The sequence below is a fragment of the Cherax quadricarinatus genome, chromosome 10 (genome assembly GCF_038502225.1).
Source record: "Cherax quadricarinatus isolate ZL_2023a chromosome 10, ASM3850222v1, whole genome shotgun sequence".
In the NCBI taxonomy this organism is placed as follows: Eukaryota; Metazoa; Arthropoda; class Malacostraca; order Decapoda; family Parastacidae; genus Cherax; species Cherax quadricarinatus.
Window position 1 is genome coordinate 39,928,830 of NC_091301.1, and position 20,366 is coordinate 39,949,195.

Consider the following 20,366-nt stretch of genomic DNA (forward strand, 5'->3'; position numbering starts at 1 on the left):
TAAAGAATCAAAATAGAAAGCAATAATAATATAAGAGGGGCCTAGAGATGTGACTAATGAACAGAGCATATGTTATTTTAGTGCCACGAATGTCTACCTTGTTTATTCTGGACCCTATTTTGAAATTGGCATCTTTTTTAGTTTGCGTGAAATTGGCCAAATTGCCAATTTCTGACCACCATATTGGGTAGTCCAAATTAGTAAATGGGAGGTTTCTTGTACTCAGCTGATAGATAAAATGGAGTTCTAAAGAAATAGCTATGAGTTTGGTCAACTGGAACAATGGAATTGGCTGAAAATAGGGCTCAAAGTCGGCGAAATCGCCGATATGCATATGTCGCCGAGACCGCTAACTTCGCGGGAGCATAATTCCATGAGTTTTCGACCAAATTTCGAACTTTTGGTGTCATTACCATCGGGAAAAGATTCTCTATCATTTCATAAGAAAAAATAATTTTTTTTTTTTTAAAAATTGAGCGACATAGAATGACAGTTTCAGAGAGGGGCCTGAAACAGTCAAAGGGTTAATAAAAGGTTAAAATCTGGATCAATGTTTGTAATCATAAGAATGAGAGTGACTCTACAGCTAGGTTTTTGAATAAATATTGTGTTGAATTTAATAATTAAGATACTTAACTAATTTATCTTACTAGGTAATGGATTGTTACACTTGTTTTTTGAAAGAAAAAAAAAATACAGAATTACAGTTTCCTCTTTATAAGGTACAGATTTGATGAATTAATATTGAACTGTTATAATTTTAAGGTTTGACAAAGGTGTAGATTTTTAATAGATGTTTACTGAACACAGTAAAATGAAATAAGAGAAACGGAAGTTTATAATACTTGATAATGTAAGTAATTATAAAATACAAGGATTATAATTCTTATTATGGCACAAGTTTGACAATATAATATTGCACTGGTTATCAGTTCTATAATCTTAGTTCACAATAGTAAGCAAGTAATGGTATATTAAAATTAAAAAAAGAACTAAAAGAGCGAGTATAGAGGATATAGTGATCAATGTACAAAAGTAAAATGGACTGGTAGTAAATATGGTGTTTAATAAAATTTTAGTAAGTAACAATGATTACAAAAACTATTAATTAAATAAAAAAGGAAAAAGAAATGTTTATTTCAAGTATGTATTAAATTTTTAAGAATAGTTATTTGGATTCAGTATTGCACTGGTAGATATACTAGAGCTTATTTGGCAGCACATGGTATTTAAGAGTAATGAACTACACTAACATAGTAAATGTGGTATTAAATCAGGTTATGGTAATTAAACAAGTACATAATGGCAATTAAAATAATATGTCAAAAATGTTAATAGTGAATTGGACTGATAGAAAAATGGTATTAAATAAAAACTTTAGTAATAGCAATTAATAGTATTTAAAAATATGGGGCTGTAAAATGGACATAAAGTATTTATTAAGCAAATTTTTAAGCAAGCAATAGTAATTAAGAAAATTACATAACATAAGGTGACTTACTCTTACTAGTAAAATCACATTACTGAGGTAGTTGATTTTTTTGATTACTAAGAGATTGTACTGTGAAATTTGTACAATAATGGAGCAACACATACACTACACATGGGCTTTTAGGTTGGACATTTTTAGTTATTCTCTGTAAGATTAGTATCCCTGAAAAATCATGATAGATCATTCTCGTTTGTGATTGTGTACAGTTGACCTACATTTGTTTTCCTAACTAGAATTTTCCCATCCTGAGTGAAGCATTGGTGTATTGTGTCATTATTCTCCCGCTTAAGTTTTCTGACTCTATACAGGAGGTTCTGATGTTTTTTGGTGAGACACTCGTTTATGTATACCTCTTTCTTTACTTTAATAGATGCAATAATTAAGTCTTTTTTCCTGTCATGTGAGTGGGATCTAAGCATGACACTTTTTCTACCATGGGATCTTAGTAACCTGGCTTCCTTTATTTCTGACTCTTATACAGTAATTTTTGTTTGGTCCATAGTGTTTGTTTGGTTCATATCACTGGGAAAAAGTGGACTGTTAACTATTACTGTGTCTGATAGTTTTTCTTGCTCAGTTTTATCTTCTTGGAGTGCAAAGTAGTCACTGAACTGGTTATCCAAGTTGTTCTTCCATTCTTTTACTGCTTCCTCAACCTTTGTATTAAGAGATATTATTTGTTATGTATGGCTATCTATGACTGTTTGGAGGGTCTTGCCAAAGTTAGTCATTCCTGGTGTTGATAACTTTTGTTTAAGACTGAGAATTTTGCTCTCGAGTTGTGACATCCTGGTGTCTTGTTTTGTTAACGTCTCTCGAAGATTCATGTTTTCAGTAACTAGGGTGGAGATGTATGACTTAAGGGTATCTGGATCGTTGGTCATTCCTGAGAGACTATTTGGTAGGTTGAATCCGGAGAAGAGAGAGGTGGTTGAGCTGGAGGCAGCCATGTTTGGAGTTATTGTTGTGGCGTCGCCCTGGGCTGTGGTGAGAGGGGTGGTAGGTGAGCCAGCATCGCCCTGGGTAAACTTGTTGAATAGTCGATTTTTTGGTGTTTTCTTGCTGGCCTTGGTGCTGTTTCCTCTGAGATTACGCCTCATAATAATACAGGAGTCGTAGGAGTTGTTGTAGTTAAGAAGAAACTGTAGTTATACAAAGCTTAGGGTTATGTTTTTCGGCTGGCAGCGGGGTGTTGCTTTGGGTTTGAGGGGCAGTCTTCCTTTGATCTCTATGATATTCGATTAGTAGGTTTCACTGTTGGTAATCTTTGGTCATTCTGGGTGCTACATTGGGTAGTGCAGTTTTGCTTGCAACTAGGTCATCATAGGAGCATTGGTGGCTCTGGTTGTTGGAGAAAAATATGGAGCTTGGAAGCCGCTGCTGCTGCTGCTGCCGCGGCAGTTTCACCACCAGTTTTCTTGCACCTTTTGTTCCACAGCCTTGCTAGATTATCCGTTCTGCATGACCAGCAGAGGTCACAATAATTCAACACCCTGCCTTGATGGGAAACGGCTAATGTGATGATAAAAACTACTCTGACCCACTAATTATACACCTCTAATGTCTCCAAAGCACTTTGGTTTATTAATTTCTGTTCTTACTGCACCCAAAATGGCAAATTTCTAAAATTTGCCATTTTGGGTGCAGTAAGAACAGAAATTAATAAACCAAAGTGCTTTGGAGACATTAGAGGTGTATAATTAGTGGGTCAGAGTAGTTTTTATCATCACATTAGCCGTTTCCCATCAAGGCAGGGTGTTGAATTATTGTGACCTCTGCTGGTCATGCAGAACTGTAAATCATGAACTGTAAATCAAATCTTTTTAAGCATTTATCCAAGCAAACTTTCATGTTCTTTGATTTTTCCCTGTGTAATTTTTCATGCATCAAGTAAAGGTTCACTAGTTCTTGTTTTGTCACAAATGTTGTTCCAACCCTTTGATTAATTCATCTGACTAATTTAACTTGTCAATAGTAAGTCTTTTGGCTCCACTATTATCACTTGCATCTTATGTACAGGTTATTTGTGTATTGTACCAGTCACAGTATTGTGCCTTTTTGTTCTTTATTTCACCAGTTTACTTTCCGTCGTATCTATTGATCATGAGAAACTGCCCAGTTACCCATTAGAATAAGTGCCCAGAATTTGGTAATTTGGTAAATTTTACATTATTTTCAACAAATTCCAATTTAAAAATAAATCCAAGGCAAAAATTGTAGGTGTTCCTGCCACTAAGGCAACCTTCCCTCTTTTCATTAATCATGTCTCCAAGCCTCTCCCTTCATCTTGCATCTGTCATCACACAAAATTTTCACCTAATAAACCTGAACCAAGAATGCTTGGTTATGGTTTGGGCTGTCCTAATAATTGAAGCCCTTAAAATCCCATAAAACAGACCAGGGAAGGGGAGGCTGCCCTATCCTTCCCTTCCCCAGGAAAATCTGAAGTTGACTATTTCTCACCAATTTTATGTCAATCTATTAATACCAAGAAACAGCCAGTAAAAACAGCAAAATCCTAAAAACTTATACAGTGTAGTTATTTTAATTTGAATTCAGGATTAGAGGTTAACAGTTCCCCTCATTCACTACATGTGGCAGGATTTTTATTTTTTTATACTGTACACACCCACCCACCATTCAGTAAATTTGGGGGCACTATGAATCATGCATATTAGTATGTCATGGTCTCTTATTGCTGTAATATACTGCTCTTCACATGGGTACACCTGATGGGTTAAGAAAACCACTTTGGATTGGTTTCAAACTTTCAGCACTGGTGCATCCTACTTAGCAGAAGGTTCAGTGTTACTGGAGATTGTAGTTGCCAATTTGCCAAATTAATTTTTATAATTTTTTTTTTCCATGAAATAACTTGAGTATGCTTTTCGTAAATGACTTAACTCTTTAATGGCTGATGCATCCTGTGAAAAGGATATACCTTATAATTTATGGCTCTGTAGGTGCAAATTTGCCAATTTATCCATATAATAAACTTGGAATTTTTGGATACATTGCATTAACTTGAGAATGCCCCATCTGGTAGGCTTCAAACTTTTAGTGCTGGTGTATTTTTCTCAAAGGAAGGTTCTCATCAATTTTGCCAATTTTTATTAAACTTGCTTTCCTTCAATTTTTGGCTGTGTATGTGAAAACTTGCTAATTTTATTGTAGAAATTGGGAAAAATTTTAATATTGGTCTTCATGTAATCGTTTGTGAATTCCTCATCTGATTGTCTTCAGACCTTCTATGCTGATGGACAGTTAAATGAATTTATAGAGTTGTAGGAAATAAGCATTATAATATGTACTTATAATAATGCTGATTTTTCATTACCCAGGGCAAGCATTTTGACTGGTCAGTATGTTCACAACCATGGTACCATCAACAACTCTATTAGTGGACAGTGTAGTGGTGTTAGATGGCAGGTAAGTTCAGTTATTTAATGGATTAGTTGGTATACATGATGACATTTCTTTCCAGTATTGATCCTAATGAAGAGAGAGAGCATGCAGAACAAATTTAGAATGGCCTATATCCAGATTAAAGAAGGGTACTGAAAAACTATTGATTTTGTGCTTTTTGAACCTATCTTTGACCTTTCTCAGTTTTCTGCCCTTTTGGCAAACATTGAAACTAATCTTTTTACATTTTTTTTTTTTTTTTTGGGGGGGGAGGTGGTTGGGAGGCAGATTTCAGGTGAACTTGTCCATTTTGATAATGATATCCCTTTGGGTACCTGTTTTTATACAGTAATAGTGATAATGTAGCCTTTTTTGTATTTAATCTTTTTATAATCCTTTTTAAACTTTTAGTAGTTGTAGCACTTACTCTCTCCTCTGTGATCACTTTACTGTGGTCTACCAATATTAGTTAAGTAAAATTTTGTAGTATCCTTTTTTCATAGTTTCTCAGTTTAAAGTTGCAACCTCTCTTTGCAGTCTCTCATTGTTAGCCATTGCTTCTCAGTTGCTTAACCCTTAAACTGTCCAAACGTAGATCTTCATTTGCCCGCATAGCGCTCCAAACGTAGATGTACGTTTTTTTTTTTAACATGCTTTCAAGTGGAGAAGATCAAGGTCGGAGCGCTACGCACATAAACGTAGATCTATGTTTGGACAGTTTAAGGGTTAAACATACATGTATAAATCTTTTTGTTCTCATAATTTCATAATTGAAAATTGTATTTAGTGCATGAAATTCTTTTGAGTTTCTGCAGAATTATTGACTAATAAAGTTGTCTTCAGAAAAATACAAATCAGCCTTTAATACTTTTTGTACTGTCTAAGAAAGAATATTAAGAAAATGAAGGTTTTTATCTTTTTTTATCCACCTTTAAAGAATTTGTTATTCCTATATTAACCCTTTCAGGGTCCAAGGCCAAAATCTGAAGTGGTGCCCCAGTGTCCAAGAATTTTCAAAAAAAAAAAAATTTTATTTTTTCTTATGAAATGGTAGAGAATCTTTTTGTGAATGTAATAAAACAAAAAGTACGAAATTTGATGGAAAATTGACGAAATTATGCTCTCGTGAATTTTGATGTGTCAGCGATATTTACGAATCGGCGATTTTGCCGACTTTGACTCCCATTTTAGGCCAATTACATTGTTCCAGTCGACCAAATTCTTAGCTATTTCACTAGCATTACTTCTATTCTATCGATTGAGCACAAGAAATCGCCAAGTCAACTGTTTCAACTACAAAATAAAGTGACCGGAAATTGGTAATTTGGCCAATTTAACACAAAGTTTAAAATATTCCAATTTCAAAATGGGGTCCAGAATAAACAATGTAGGTATTCCTGGCACTAAACTAACATTTCCTCTGTTCATTAATTATGTTTTGAGGCTTTACAAATAAATTCCATTTTGATTTTTTATTCACAATGAATTTTTATTCACACAAAAAAAATAGAAGATTTACTGTTATGCAATATTGTAATAATTGTATAAATATCATCACCACATTTGTGAATGCATATTAGACCCACCAGCTGGCGTGTATTAGAAGTGTGAGGTCGTTTGTTTACTCTTGAACATTGGCAAAAATTTAACATTTCCGCCACTTTGAGCTCAGTTTCAAGCCATTTCCAGTGCTAAAACCAATCAAAATTATCTCTATTTCTGTAATATGTCTTCCATTCTATCAATTGAGACCAAGAAATCACAAACTATAAAAAACATACGAAAAAACACTGCAAAGTCGCTGTTTTAATCGAAAATTATGGTCTCAGTTTTTTTTCTCTCATTATACACAGTGTGCTGCAGGATTTGTTTTATGTGGTGCACACATACCACATAGATGTATTCTCTCATATCTAGGCCCAAATTTACCACTCACAGTTTATCAGAGTGAGCTGAGCTCATGACGTAGATCTACGGTTTGGACCCTGAACATAAAGCCGTAGATCTACGGGACGGACCCTGAAAGGGTTAAGTAGAATGGTAGTACAGTATGGTAAAATGGGGAAACAGGGAGACGTGATCTTTCACTCGACACTGATGCTGATGAAAGGCTCTGGATCCAAGAAATTGGATCTACTCTCCCTTGGATCATGCCTCACTACCTCAAGTGCTGTATGATCCCTTCAGATTTAGTGCCTCTTGAATATTAAACATAGTAAATATTTTTCCCCATTGTCTGTGAATGTCCAAACCTCCTCAACAGCCCTTTCTCACCTTTCTGAATGATATTTTTGGTAACCTCAAATCTCTTAATCTCCAAACCCTGAACTCTCTTCATAATATTCACATCATACATTACCCTCAAACACGACGATGTTTAAAGCCCATTCTTCACATTGATTTCCTCCATACTCCCTCTCTCCAGTCTGATATCCATTCTCTCATTACTTAGATTTTTTGATACCTCTCATCTTTTTTATTTTCACTTTTATTTTCCTTCTTTTACTTACCCTCCCAAATTTGTCTACCAACCTTTGCAGCTTCTCTTCAGAATCTCACACATTCAAAGTCCCTTTAAGAATGGTTAACTTTGTATTCAATCTTTATTTTATTTATGGCAGTCAGGATGGAGGTTTTCTATCTTTAATCTTTAATCTATTAGATATTGCTCTGTGATCTACTACTAGATTGAGATCTTTGTTTTGTCCACATTTATATTTGTTGGTGGTATGAGTATACAGTCCATTTTGAGTGCACTGTATGTAATGTTCAGTTGACAAAACTTGACATTGTATATTTATATTAATTACACGTAATTTTAAGTTGGAAAAAACATGATATTTTCCTAGGTGCTACTGCTGTGCACCAACTGACTTAACAATATAAAGTTTTGTGAGCTGAACATTACATACAAATATATTTTTGTCAGACTGTAAAATATATTACAGTATCTTTATTTTGGGGGCTATTTGATTTTTGAGATACAACTTCATTATATAAAAAAATCATGTCTTAGAAAATGTATTGTGGTTTGAGGCAGATTTTTTTTTATCACACTGGTCGTCTCCCATTGAGGCAGGGTGACCGGAAAAAGAAATACCATCATTCACTCTATCACTGTCTTGTAAGAGGCATGTAGATTCTACAGTTTGGATTTTGTAATATATTTTACAGTGACAAAAGTATATTTGTATGTAATGTTCAGGTCACAAAATTTTATATTGTTAAGTCAGTTGGTGCACAGTAGTAGCACCTAGGAAAATATCATGTTTTTCGTACTTAACATTGCATGTAATTAATACAAATATACAATGTCAAGTTTTGTCAACTGAACATTACATACAGCACACTCAAGATGGACTGTATATGCATACCACCAACAATTTCTATAGAGTTAATGATATAAAGCTCTCCCAGACTCGTTCTCAGGGTCGAGAAATTTAAAAAAAAAAAAAAAATTCTTATGAAAAGATTTTTTTTTTCTAAAAATTATAGGTTAAAAATTTTTTTTTTGCCATCAATACTTACCGAGATATGGAGGCATAAAGTTGACAGAAAATGAGCCTCATGTGGCATCATCGCCGACTGCCAGTCACCCGGTATTTTTTTTTTTTTGTACTTTTTTCTATTATTTTTTAATTTTTTTTCAAGTAACTTTTATGGCCTGTGAGACCAATATGAGCACTATTTTGTAAGTTTTTTCTCTTTATTTGCTACGCAATAACTGCACAAACACTGTTGTCACTACATTGTTTACAAAACTTGTTTATGCAAACGAATGATATAAGATGTTGTTTATTACTATTTTTCTGTATTTTATATACACATATACAGTCACAGAACATATTTCTAGAAGTTCTGCAGCCTGTGGAACTCTTTGAAACATGGTGTCATGCACAGTGGTGTTTTACACTCCTCACACTTAAAACGAGTGTCTCTGCATTGTTGTGGGCGTTTTTTTTTTTTTGTATGTGCACAGATGTAACACCTCTTCTGAGCCTTTTACTTGAAAGCAGTAGCAGGCAGTTGTATTAGGAAGTGATCACCATGCTTCAGACGAGAAGGTAATTGTTGATAATTTAGTGGGCAGTTTTCTATTGCAGGTGTTGTTCCTTGGTACCTGAGTATTATTTGTCTGATGACAGACAAACAAAATTCGCCATATGGTGGTTTGTTTCTGGTCCTCATCGTATACATATTATAAGCATTGAGCATGGAAATGTCCAGAAGATGGAAAAAGAGTTTTATGTACCACTTATAACTCTTGCGAACACAATCAGCAAACCCAATCTGCATGTCACATTTGTCCACTGAACACATACTGAAGGTGTAATTAATTACAGCTGCTGGTTTTAGAATGGGTTCATTGGTCTCTCTGTTCTGCCTGCCAGTGTTGTCATTTCATTAGGGTTAACTGATGACAACAGTGTGACATCTCATTTGTCATGCAACCAAAATGCCATGATGTCATTGGCAGCAAATGCCTGCACCTTACCTCTACGAGTGCCAGCGTCAAACCTGGGCATATGCTTACGATTTGCATGCACTGTGCCACACATGTCTGCCATGTTCACTCGCAAAAAGTCACTGAGTGAGGGACTTGTGTACCAGTTATCAGTATATAATATATGCCCCTTACCAAGGTATGGTTCCGTCATTGTTCTAACCACATCACCAGAGATGCCCAATAACTTCCTGGTATTTTGCAATGTATAAGTTCCAGTGTACACAATAATATCCAATACAAGACCACTGTAGCAGTTACAAAGTACAAATAACTTTATACCACAGCATTTCTTCTTGCTTGGTATATACTGCTTGAATGATAGTCTTCCTTTGAACAGAATCAAAGACTCATCAATAACAAGCTTCCTGACGGGATAAAAATATATATTGAATTTCTCTTTCAGGTACACAAACACATTCCTAATCTTATATAACCTGTCATTTCTGTCAGGCCTGGTTTTGTCTGAGAAGTGAAGCATACGTAATAGTAGCACAAATCGATTCACTAGCATTGTATCACTGAATCCTGGGGTTGCAATCAAGCGGTCTGTTGACCAGTATGATTTGACACTGTGCTTGTATACATGTGGCATAAGCATTATTGTGGCAAAGAAAAGATACATCTCAGCCACAGTTGTCTCCTTCCACTGGTGTAGACGTGATTTTGGTGAAAGTATTGTGTTTGCCATGGTGTAGTCGAAGTATGTGTTGCTTTCCCTGACAATAATTTCCATCGGGTTCGTCAAAGAATAACTTGAAACATTCTAGTTCAGTGGCATTGTTCCCAAGTGTACAAGATGGCCGTTTTCCACTTTGACTTTCATCAAACTGATGGGGATTGGGAACAAAAATTTCAGCTTCATGCCAATCCCAGGTGCGGTATAATGGTGGGTACTGGATATTGACAGGTGGTTGTGGTTGTGGAGTTTGTGGTTGTGGAGGTTGTGGTTGTGGATGCTGGTGTGGTGGGTGGGTGGGTGGGGGATGGTGGCCTTTGTTGTAGATCAGCTGAGGCAGCGCCATGGGTGGCAGCATGGCCCACTGCTGGTGCCTCACGGCCGGCACCACTACTACCACCACCATGCACATTTTCCATCCCAATTGCAACACTATCATCTTCATTTTCACCATCTGTTCCTGTTGCACAGCCAAGGGATGTACTCCGAGATGCACTCCTTTCCTTTGGAATAGCATATGGCACACTACCAGAGCGCATATACTGTCGTATATACTGACACTTCACTGGAGAATATTCCACTTCACTATTGCTACTGGAACTGTTTTCAAGAGGTTGTAGTTGATATTCACTATCACTATCATCACCAATGCTCACATCTGAGTCCGGGATATGGGAAAATAGGAGCTTCCTCTTTCGTTCTGGTACAACTGAATGTGAGCAAGACGGCCCAGCAGCAGAGGTGGAAGGCTGAGGGTCATCTGGGTTTTCCTCACTGTTACTGGTATTATGGTCATTAGTTTTGGCCACAACCTCATCAAAACCTTGAAACTCATCTTCACTGGCACTTCCATCTGTATTAGAACTGTCACTGGGGAACAAAAGTGTCCCAATTCGCTGAGGAATGAGGAGTTTCTTACTGCGAGGCATGGTGAACAAGGTCTACTAAAATGGCGTTCTCACAAAGCACCACTGGGGTCCCAGATTTTTTTCTACAGTGCACACCGACCACACACACCCATTCTCTCACATCTAGGCCTACCAGCCTTTTCTCTCGTGATTTGAAGGCGCTAGAATTCACGCGTACTGTTAATTTATTATTAACACACTGGCCGATTCCCACCAAGGCAGGGTGGCCCAAAAAAGAAAAACTTTCACCATCATTCACTCCATCACTGTCTTGCCAGAAGGGTGCTTTACCCTACAGTTTTTAAACTGCAACATTAACACGCGTACTAGTACATCAATAACCCTGGCGCGTAAGCCGTACTAGTACGTCGGAAACCCTGAAAGGTGTAAAGATTAAAAATCTCCACCCTTATTACCTCGCATTAGTATTAAGATAAAATAAAGATTTATTACAAAGCTAACCATTCTTATCTTGTCTAGACTAAAGTAGTTATTATGTACTAGGATTAGTTTGCCCGAAAAGCCCCGGCATGATTCATGACTATGACTATTTTCCACTGTACAGGTTGGCCATCACTTATCCGGCAATCAGTTATCCGGTTCCATCAGTAATCCAGCACTAATTTCGGCTAGCATAATTTAAAATTTCATCATTATACTGACTCAGAAATTGTGCAGATGGTTGTAAATCCACAGTAGCAAGCCAGTGGAGGAGAAAACAGTGAGGAAAATGTAGCAGAAAGTCGCTGTTGATAGGTTAATTAAATGTATTCTAACCTAACCACTCTGTAATCCAGCAAAGTCACTAATCCGGCACACTACAGGTCCCAATGATGCTGGATTACTGATGGCCAACCTGTACTATGTTTTTTTTTTTTATCAAGCATGACTATTTTAGAATACAAATGCAGGTTGACCATTACTAATCCAGCATCATTGGAACCAGTATGTTGCCGGATTAGTGATTTTACCGGATTACAGAGTGTGGATAGGTTAGAATAAACTTAACTCAATGGTGATATTTACACAGCGATTTCACCCACTTTATGCCCTATATTTGGCCCATTCTGTTGCTCCAATCTACCAAACTCATGGCTATTTCACTAGTATTCCTTCTTTTCCCATTTACCTATTTCAACTACCCAATAGACAGAAATTGGTAATTTGGCCAATTTCACACAAATTTCAAGAGATGCTTATTTCAAAATAGGGTCCAGAATAAACAATGCAGACATTCCTGGCACTAAAATAAAATTTTCTTTGTTCATTAGTCATATCTCCAGGCCCTTCTTATATTATCCTTGCTTTCCATTTTGAATTTTTATTCACACAAAAAATAGAAGATTTACTATGATGCAGACTACTGCATTATTGTAATAATTGTAAACATAATGTCAGCCCATTCGTGACTGTGTATTAGACTGGCCAGTTGGACGCATATTGGACGGTGATGTCATTTGTTTACTCTTGAACATCAACAAAAATTTAACATTTCCACTACTTTGAGCTCAGTTTCAAGGCACTTTCTGTTGTGAAACCATTCAAAAATTATATATATTTCTGTAACATATCCTTCTGTAACATATCTTGCATTCTGTCAAATAAGACTAAAAAAAAAATGAGAATACATCCATAAAATCATATGCAGGATTTTTTTTTTATATATTGCACACTTACCACACAGACCTTTTCTCTCATATGTAGGCCTTAATTTACCAGTCACAGGTGATCTGAGTGAGCTGAGCTCATGGCAACTGTCAGTGACTTCAAAGCCACCTTATCTTCTATGAACAATGTAGGTGTATGTGCTTTATACAACGAGAAGCATTTCTTTTATTTGTTGGAACCATGGCTAGGGCTAAAAGTGAGCAAGTTATAACAGTAAATGGAAAAAAAGAATTGGAATGACTTATGCAGCAAGTAGCGCCAGGTTGGTGTGGCAGTCCCAGAAATTTGAAATTATGCTAACCAAAATTAGTGCCAGATTACTGATTGCCGGATTAGTGATAGCCGACCTGTATATTCTAATAAAAAATGCATCTTTTAATGAGTAAAATTACATGCTTATTCACATTAACCCTTTCAGGGTCGGCAGGCCCTCTCCTAAACTTGTTCTCAGGGTCAGAAATTTTTTGAAAAAAAAAAAAAAAAATTTTTTTATGAAATTATAGAGAATCTTTACCCGATCATAATGACACCAAAAGTATGAAATTTGATGGAAAACTTAGAGAATTATGCTCTCGCGAAGTTAGCGGTCTCTACGATGTTTACTCATCGGCGATTTTGCGCACTTTGAGCCCTATTTTTGGTCAATTCCATTGTACCAGTCGACAAAAATCATAACTAGTTTGCTAGAACTCCATTTTTTCTGTCGAATGAGTACAAGAAACCACCCATTTACCGATTTCAGCTATCCAATAAAGTGTTCAGAAATTGGCAATTTTACCAATTTCCCACAAATTTCAAAAGATGCCAATTTCCAAATAGGGTCCAGAATAAGCAAGACAGACATTCCTGGCACTAAAATAACATTTTTTCTGTTCATTAGTCATGTCCCCAGGCCTCTCTTACATTTCTTTTGCTTTCCACTTTGAATTTTTATTCTCACAAAAAAATAGAAGATTTACTGTTATGCATTAGTGTAGAAATGGTATAAATAATATCAGTGCACTTGTGAAAGATTATTACTCACCAGTTGACATGTATTGGATGTGTGGAATGATTTGTTTACTTTTGAACTTTGGCAAAAATCTAACATTTCTGCTCTTTTGAGGTCAATTTCAAAGTACTTTTCATTGTGAAACCAATCAAAATCATCTCAATTTCTGTAATATGTCTTCCATTCTATAAAATGAGACCAAGAAAACTAGAATACAACTATAAATATCATACGAAAATACACTGCAAAGTCGCTGTTTTAAAGCAAAAACACGGTCCGAGTTTGTTTTTTCTCATTATGCACTGTGTGATGCAGGATTTTTTTTTTTATACTGTGCACACTGACCACATAGACCCATTCTTTCATATGTAACCCTACCAGCTTAAACTCTAGATTTGAAGGCGCTAGAATTTATGCGTACAAGTACTGCACCAACCCTGGCGTGCAAGTCGTACTAGTACGGCACCAACCCTGAAAGGGTTAAGGAATACATGCATATTAAAAAATATGATGAACAGCAATAATTCATAACAAATAAGGGTGGAAAATGTTACAAAAAAGGTAGATAATCAATGAGTAATGAGAATTTGAGAGAGGTCTTTCTATCAGACCTGAGTCATAGAGGTGGGAAGTACAGTGCCTGCACTCTGAAGGAGGGGTGGGATAATTGCAGTTTTGTAAGGACATCTGAACTGAATGATAGTGAGGGTTTCTTTTTTTGGGTCACTCTGCCTCGGTGGAAGACAACCAGTGTGATTACCACAATTCATTTTCTAAAACATGAATTTTTTATTTAATGAAGTTGTATCTCAAAAATCAAATAGCCCCCAGCATGTTAGTGGCTTGCTTTGTATTTAACAAATCAAAATTGTAATTACACATTGTAACTTTTGCAAAGGTAAAGAGAGTGGTGAGAGAGTGCAAAAGGAGAGCAGATGAAAGAGTGGGAGAGGCACTGTCAAGAAATTTTAATGAAAATAAGAAAAAATTTTGGAGTGAGTTAAACAAGTTAAGAAAGCCTAGGGAAAGTATGGATTTGTTAGTTAAAAACAGAGTAGGGGAGTTAGTAGATGGGGAGAGGGAGGTATTAGGTAGATGGCGAGAATATTTTGAGGAACTTTTAAATGTTGAGGAAGAAAGGGAGGTGGTAATTTCATGCACTGGCCAGGGAGGTATACCATCTTTTAGGAGTGAAGAAGAGCAGAATGTAAGTGTGGTGGAGGTACGTGAGGCATTACGTAGAATGAAAAGGGGTAAAGCAGCTGGAACTGATGGGATCATGATAGAAATGTTAAAAGCAGGGGGGGATATAGTGTTGGAGTGGTTGGTACTTTTGTTTAATAAATGTATGAAAGAGGGGAAGGTACCTAGGGATTGGCGGAGAGCATGTATAGTCCCTTTATATAAAGGGAAAGGGGACAAAAGAGATTGTAAAAATTATAGAGGAATAAGTTTACTGAGTATACCAGGAAAAATATACGGTAGGGTTATAATTGAAAGAATTAGAGGTAAGACAGAATGTAGAATTGTGGATGAGCAAGGAGGCTTCAGAGTGGGTAGGGGATGTGTAGATCAAGTGTTTACATTGAAGCATATATGTGAACAGTATTTAGATAAACGTAGGGAAGTTTTTATTGCATTTATGGATTTAGAAAAGGCATTTGATAGAGTGGATAGAGGAGCAATGTGGCAGATGTTGCAAGTATATGGAATAGGTGGTAAGTTACTAAATGCTGTAAAGAGCTTTTATGAGGATAGTGAGACTCAGGTTAGGGTATGTAGAAGAGAGGGAGAATACTTCCTTGTAAAAGTAGGTCTTAGACAGGGATGTGTAATGTCACCATGGTTGTTTAATATATTTATAGATGGGGTTGTAAAAGAAGTAAATGCTAGGGTGTTCGGGAGAGGGGTGGGATTAAATTATGGGGAATCAAATTCAAAATGGGAATTGACACAGTTACTTTTTGCTGATGATACTGTGCTTATGGGAGATTCTCAAGAAAAATTGCAAAGGTTAGTGGATGAGTTTGAGAATGTGTGTAAAGGTAGAAAGTTGAAAGTGAACATAGAAAAGAGTAAGGTGATGAGGGTATCAAATGATTTAGATAAAGAAAAATTGGATATCAAATTGGGGAGGAGGAGTATGGAAGAAGTGAATGTTTTCAGATACTTGGGAGTTGAAGTGTCGGCGGATGGATTTATGAAGGATGAGGTTAATAATAGAATTGATGAGGGAAAAAAAGTGAGTGGTGCGTTGAGGTATATGTGGAGTCAAAAAACGTTATCTATGGAGGCAAAGAAGGGAATGTATGAAAGTATAGTAGTACCAACACTCTTATATGGATGTGAAGCTTGGGTGTTAAATGCAGCAGCGAGGAGACGGTTGGAGGCAGTGGAGATGTCCTGTCTAAGGGCAATGTGTGGTGTAAAATTATGCAGAAAATTCGGAGTGTGGAAATTAGGAGAAGGTGTGGAGTTAATAAAAGCATTAGTCAGAGGGCAGAAGAGGGGTTGTTGAGGTGGTTTGGTCATTTAGAGAGAATGGATCAAAGTAGAATGACATGGAAAGCATATAAATCTATAGGGGAAGGAAAGAGGGGTAGGGGTCGTCCTCGAAAGGGTTGGAAAGAGGGGGTAAAGGAGGTTTTGTGGGCGAGGGGCTTGGACTTCCAGCAAGCGTGCATGAGCGTGTTAGATAGGAGTGAATGGAGACGAATGATACTTGGGACCTGACAATCTGTTGGAGTGTGAGCAGGGTAATATTTAGTGAAGGGATTCAGGGAAACCGGTTATTTTCATATAGTCGGACTTGAGTCCTGGAAATGGGAAGTACAATGCCTGCACTTTAAAGGAGGGGTTTGGGATATTGGCAGTTTGGAGGGATATGTTGTGTATCTTTATACATATATGCTTCTAAGCTGTTGTATTCTGAGCACCTCTGGAAAAGCAGTGATAATGTGTGAGTGTGGTGAAAGTGTTGAATGATGATGAAAGTATTTTCTTTTTGGGGATTTTCTTTCTTTTTTGGGTCACCCTGCCTCGGTGGGAGACGACCGACTTGTTGAAAAAAAAAAAAAAAAGTTTTGCAAAGAAATAAAATCTTAAATATTTTTTAAATCTTTAACTATAGACATGAAGTCATTTGGACTTTTTCTTGGATTGGTCTCTGGTTTTTGACTCTAGTATTTTCTTAGGAAGGGCATTCATGCTAAGGTTCCAGTTCTGCTATTTGCCACTCATGGCTGCACATATTTTGTAATTGATAGAATTTACCTAGTGGTAGTAGGTTGGTCGACAGCAACCACCCAGGGAGGTACTGCCGTCCTACCAGGTGACTGTGAAACAGAAACCTGTAACTGTTTTACATGATGGTAAGATTGCTGGTGTCTTTTTTTCTATCTAGTAAACACGCTGGATAACAGGTATATCTTGCTACTTCTACTTACACTTAGGTCACACTACACAGGCATGCACATGCATATATATACACATTCACACATCTAGGGTTTTTCTTTTTTTTCTTAATAACTCTTGTTCTTGTTTTTTCTCTCTATATTGTCCATGGGAAAGTGGAAAAGACTCATTCCCCTGTAAACCATGTGTGTCGTATGAGGCGACTAAAATGCCAGGAGCAATGGGCTAGTAACCCCTTCTCCTGTACACATTTACTAAAAATGAGAAGAAGTAAAACTTTATAAAACTGGGATGCTTGATTGTCTGTGGATGTAGTGCAGATGATAAGAAAGAGATGATTGCTGATGTTATAAATGAAAAGAAGTTGGATGACCTGGCCCTAAGCGAACCAAAGCTGAAGGGGGTAGGCGAGTTTTATTGGGAGAAATGAATGGGATTAAGTCAGGAGTATCTGTGAGAGTTAGAGCTAAGGAAAGGGTAGCAATAATGTTGGAAGACCAGTTATGGAAGGAGAAGAGGGAATATAAATGTGTAAATTCAAGGATTATGTGGATTAAAATAAGGGTCGGATGTGAAAAGTGGGTCATAATAAGCGTGTATGCATCTGGAGAAGAGAGGAGTGTAGAGGAGAGAGGGAGATTTTGGGAGATGTTAAGTGAATGTATAGGAACCTTTGAACCAAGTGAGAGAGTAATTGTGGTAGGGGACCTAAATGCTAAAGTCGGAGAAACATTTAGAGAGGGTGTGGTAGGTAAGTTTGGGGTGCCAGGTGTAAATGATAATGGGAGCCCTTTGATTGAACTTTGTATAGAAAGGGGGTTTAGTTATAGGTAATGTGTATTTTAATCCTTTGACTGTCAAGGTCGTATATATACGTCTTACGAGGTACCGTGTTTGACGTATATATACTCATAAATTCTAGCGGCTTCAAATCAAACAGGAGAAAGCTGGTAGGCCCACATATGAGAGAATGGGTCTGTGTGGTCAGTGTGCACCATATAAAAAAAAACCTGGAGCACGCGCCACTTTGTGGTCTATTTTTGTATAGTATTTATGGTTGTATTCTCGTTTTCTTGGTTTCATTTGATAGAATGGAAAACATATTATAGAAATAGAGGTGATTTTGGTTGATTTTACTATAAAAAGAACCTGGAAATGGAGCTCAAAGTATGGGAAATGTTTGATTTTTGCCCGTGTTCAAAAGTAAACAAATGATGTCATTGTTCAATAAATGTCCAACTAGCCATTCTAATATGCAGTCATGAATGGATTGATGTTATTTATACAATTATTACAGTATTGCAGTAGTATGCATAACAGTAAATATTCTATTTTTTGTTTGAATAAAAATTTAAAATAGAAAGCAAGAGTAATATCAGAGGGGCCTGGAGACATTACTGATGAACAAAGAAAATGTTATTTTAGAGTCAGGAATGTCTGCATTGTTCATTCTGGACCTTATTTTGAAACTCATATTTTTTAATTTTCGTGAAATTGGCCAAATTGCAAATTTCTGACTACGTTATTGGGTAGTTGAAATCGGTAAATAGGCAGTTTCTTGTACTCAATCGATAGAAAAAATGGAGTTCCAAAGAAATAGGTATGAGTTTGAGCGACTAGAACAATGGAATTAGCCAAAAATAGGGCTCAAAGTGAGTGAAATCGCCGATTTGTAAATATCGCCGAGGTCGCTAAGTTCGCAAGAGCATAATTCCGTCAGTTTTCCATCAAATTTTGTGTTTTTGGTATCATTACAATCGGGAAAAGATTCTCTATCATTTCATAAGAAAAATATATATATATTTTTTTTTTTTTAAATTTTGCGACACCAGGAGACACTTCAGGATTGGGGGTTGCAACAGTCAAAGGGTTAAGCAAAAGAGAATAGATAGGTATACAAGATATGATGTAGGGCGTAATATCAGTACAGTGGACCCCCGCATACCGATTTTAATCCGTGCAAGAGGGCTCATTGGTATGCGAAATAATCGGTATGCGAATGAATTTTCCCCATAAGAAATAATGGAAATCAAATTAATCAAGACACCCAAAAGTATGAAAAAAAAATTTTTACCAAAATATACATTTTCCTACACACAAAGAGAAGGATACATGCACAATAGTAGAGTAGTACATGCAAGTATATATTGTGCATGTACTAGTACTAAATGAAGAATAAATGACACTTACCTTTATTGAAGATGCAGCAATACTGATGAGACACTGTGTCCTGGGAGTGCCTTTTCCTCCTGAGTACTGTAGGTCCTGTTTGGTATTTTCTTCCAGAACATGCCTTATCACACTGTGTATGTCACTACGATTCTTAAATCTCTCAAACCAACCTTTGCTGGCTTTAAATTCACCAATATGAGCACTAGTTCCAGGCATTTTTCCCTGTTCACCTGGGTGTTAGTCGACTGGTGTGGGTTGCATCCTGGGAGACAAGATTAAGGACCCCAATGGAAATAAGTTAGACAGTCTTCGATGACACTGACTTTTTTGGGTTATCCTGGGTGGCAAATCCTCTGGGGTTAATTGTTTCTTGGTATATTCTCAATAAGCCACACCAACAACAGTGCTACAGCAGCAGCAGACGATGCTACAGCAGCAGCAGACGATGCTACAGCAGCAGCAGCAGCAGACGATGCTACAGCAGCAGAAGACGATACTACAGCAGCAGCAGCAGCTGACAGTGCTACAGCAGCAGCAGACGATGCTACAGCAGCAGCAGACGATGCTACAGCAGCAGCAGCAGCTGACAGTGCTACAGCAGCAGCAGACGATGCTACAGCAGCAGCAGACGATGCTACAGCAGCAGCAGCAGCTGACAGTGCTACAGCAGCAGCAGACGATGCTACAGCAGCAGCAGACGATGCTACAGCAGCAGCAGACGATGCTACAGCAGCAGCAGCAGCTGACAGTGCAGCAGCAGCAGCTGTACCACCAATAGTAGCGATGGTTGATTGGGGTTTATTATACAACCTGGCCAGCTTGGAGACACGCACTCCACTTTCATACTTATCAATGATCTTTTTTTTCATCTCTATAGTAATTCTCACCCTTATTGCTGTAGGGTTGGCACTAGAAGCTTTCTTGGGGCCCATGGTCACTTATTTTCCAGATAAAATCACCAAAAACACTGTAATAATACGAAATGTTACAATTGTATGCTTGGATGCTACCGCGGAGGCTGGCTGGTAAACAATGCCACCGGCGGAACATGTGAGGCTGGCTAAGGCGCACATTGGACGCGTCTCGGACGAACAGCGGTGAGCGGGTTTTTAAGCGGTATGCGAGGCAAAATT

At 37.2% G+C, this 20,366-nt stretch overlaps 1 protein-coding gene across 1 annotated transcript in view; it reads left to right on the plus strand.

Annotated features, from left to right (window-relative positions):
- Positions 1–4,833: 4,833 nt before the first annotated feature.
- The window catches only part of LOC128688057 (N-acetylglucosamine-6-sulfatase), a gene marked incomplete at its 5' end in the record, with an annotated part of 29,505 nt that continues 13,972 nt past the window's right edge, over positions 4,834–20,366 (plus strand). Inside the window, 1 exon segment of the mRNA XM_070083790.1 lies at positions 4,834–4,921. Coding sequence (XP_069939891.1) covers positions 4,834–4,921 — 88 coding nt within the window.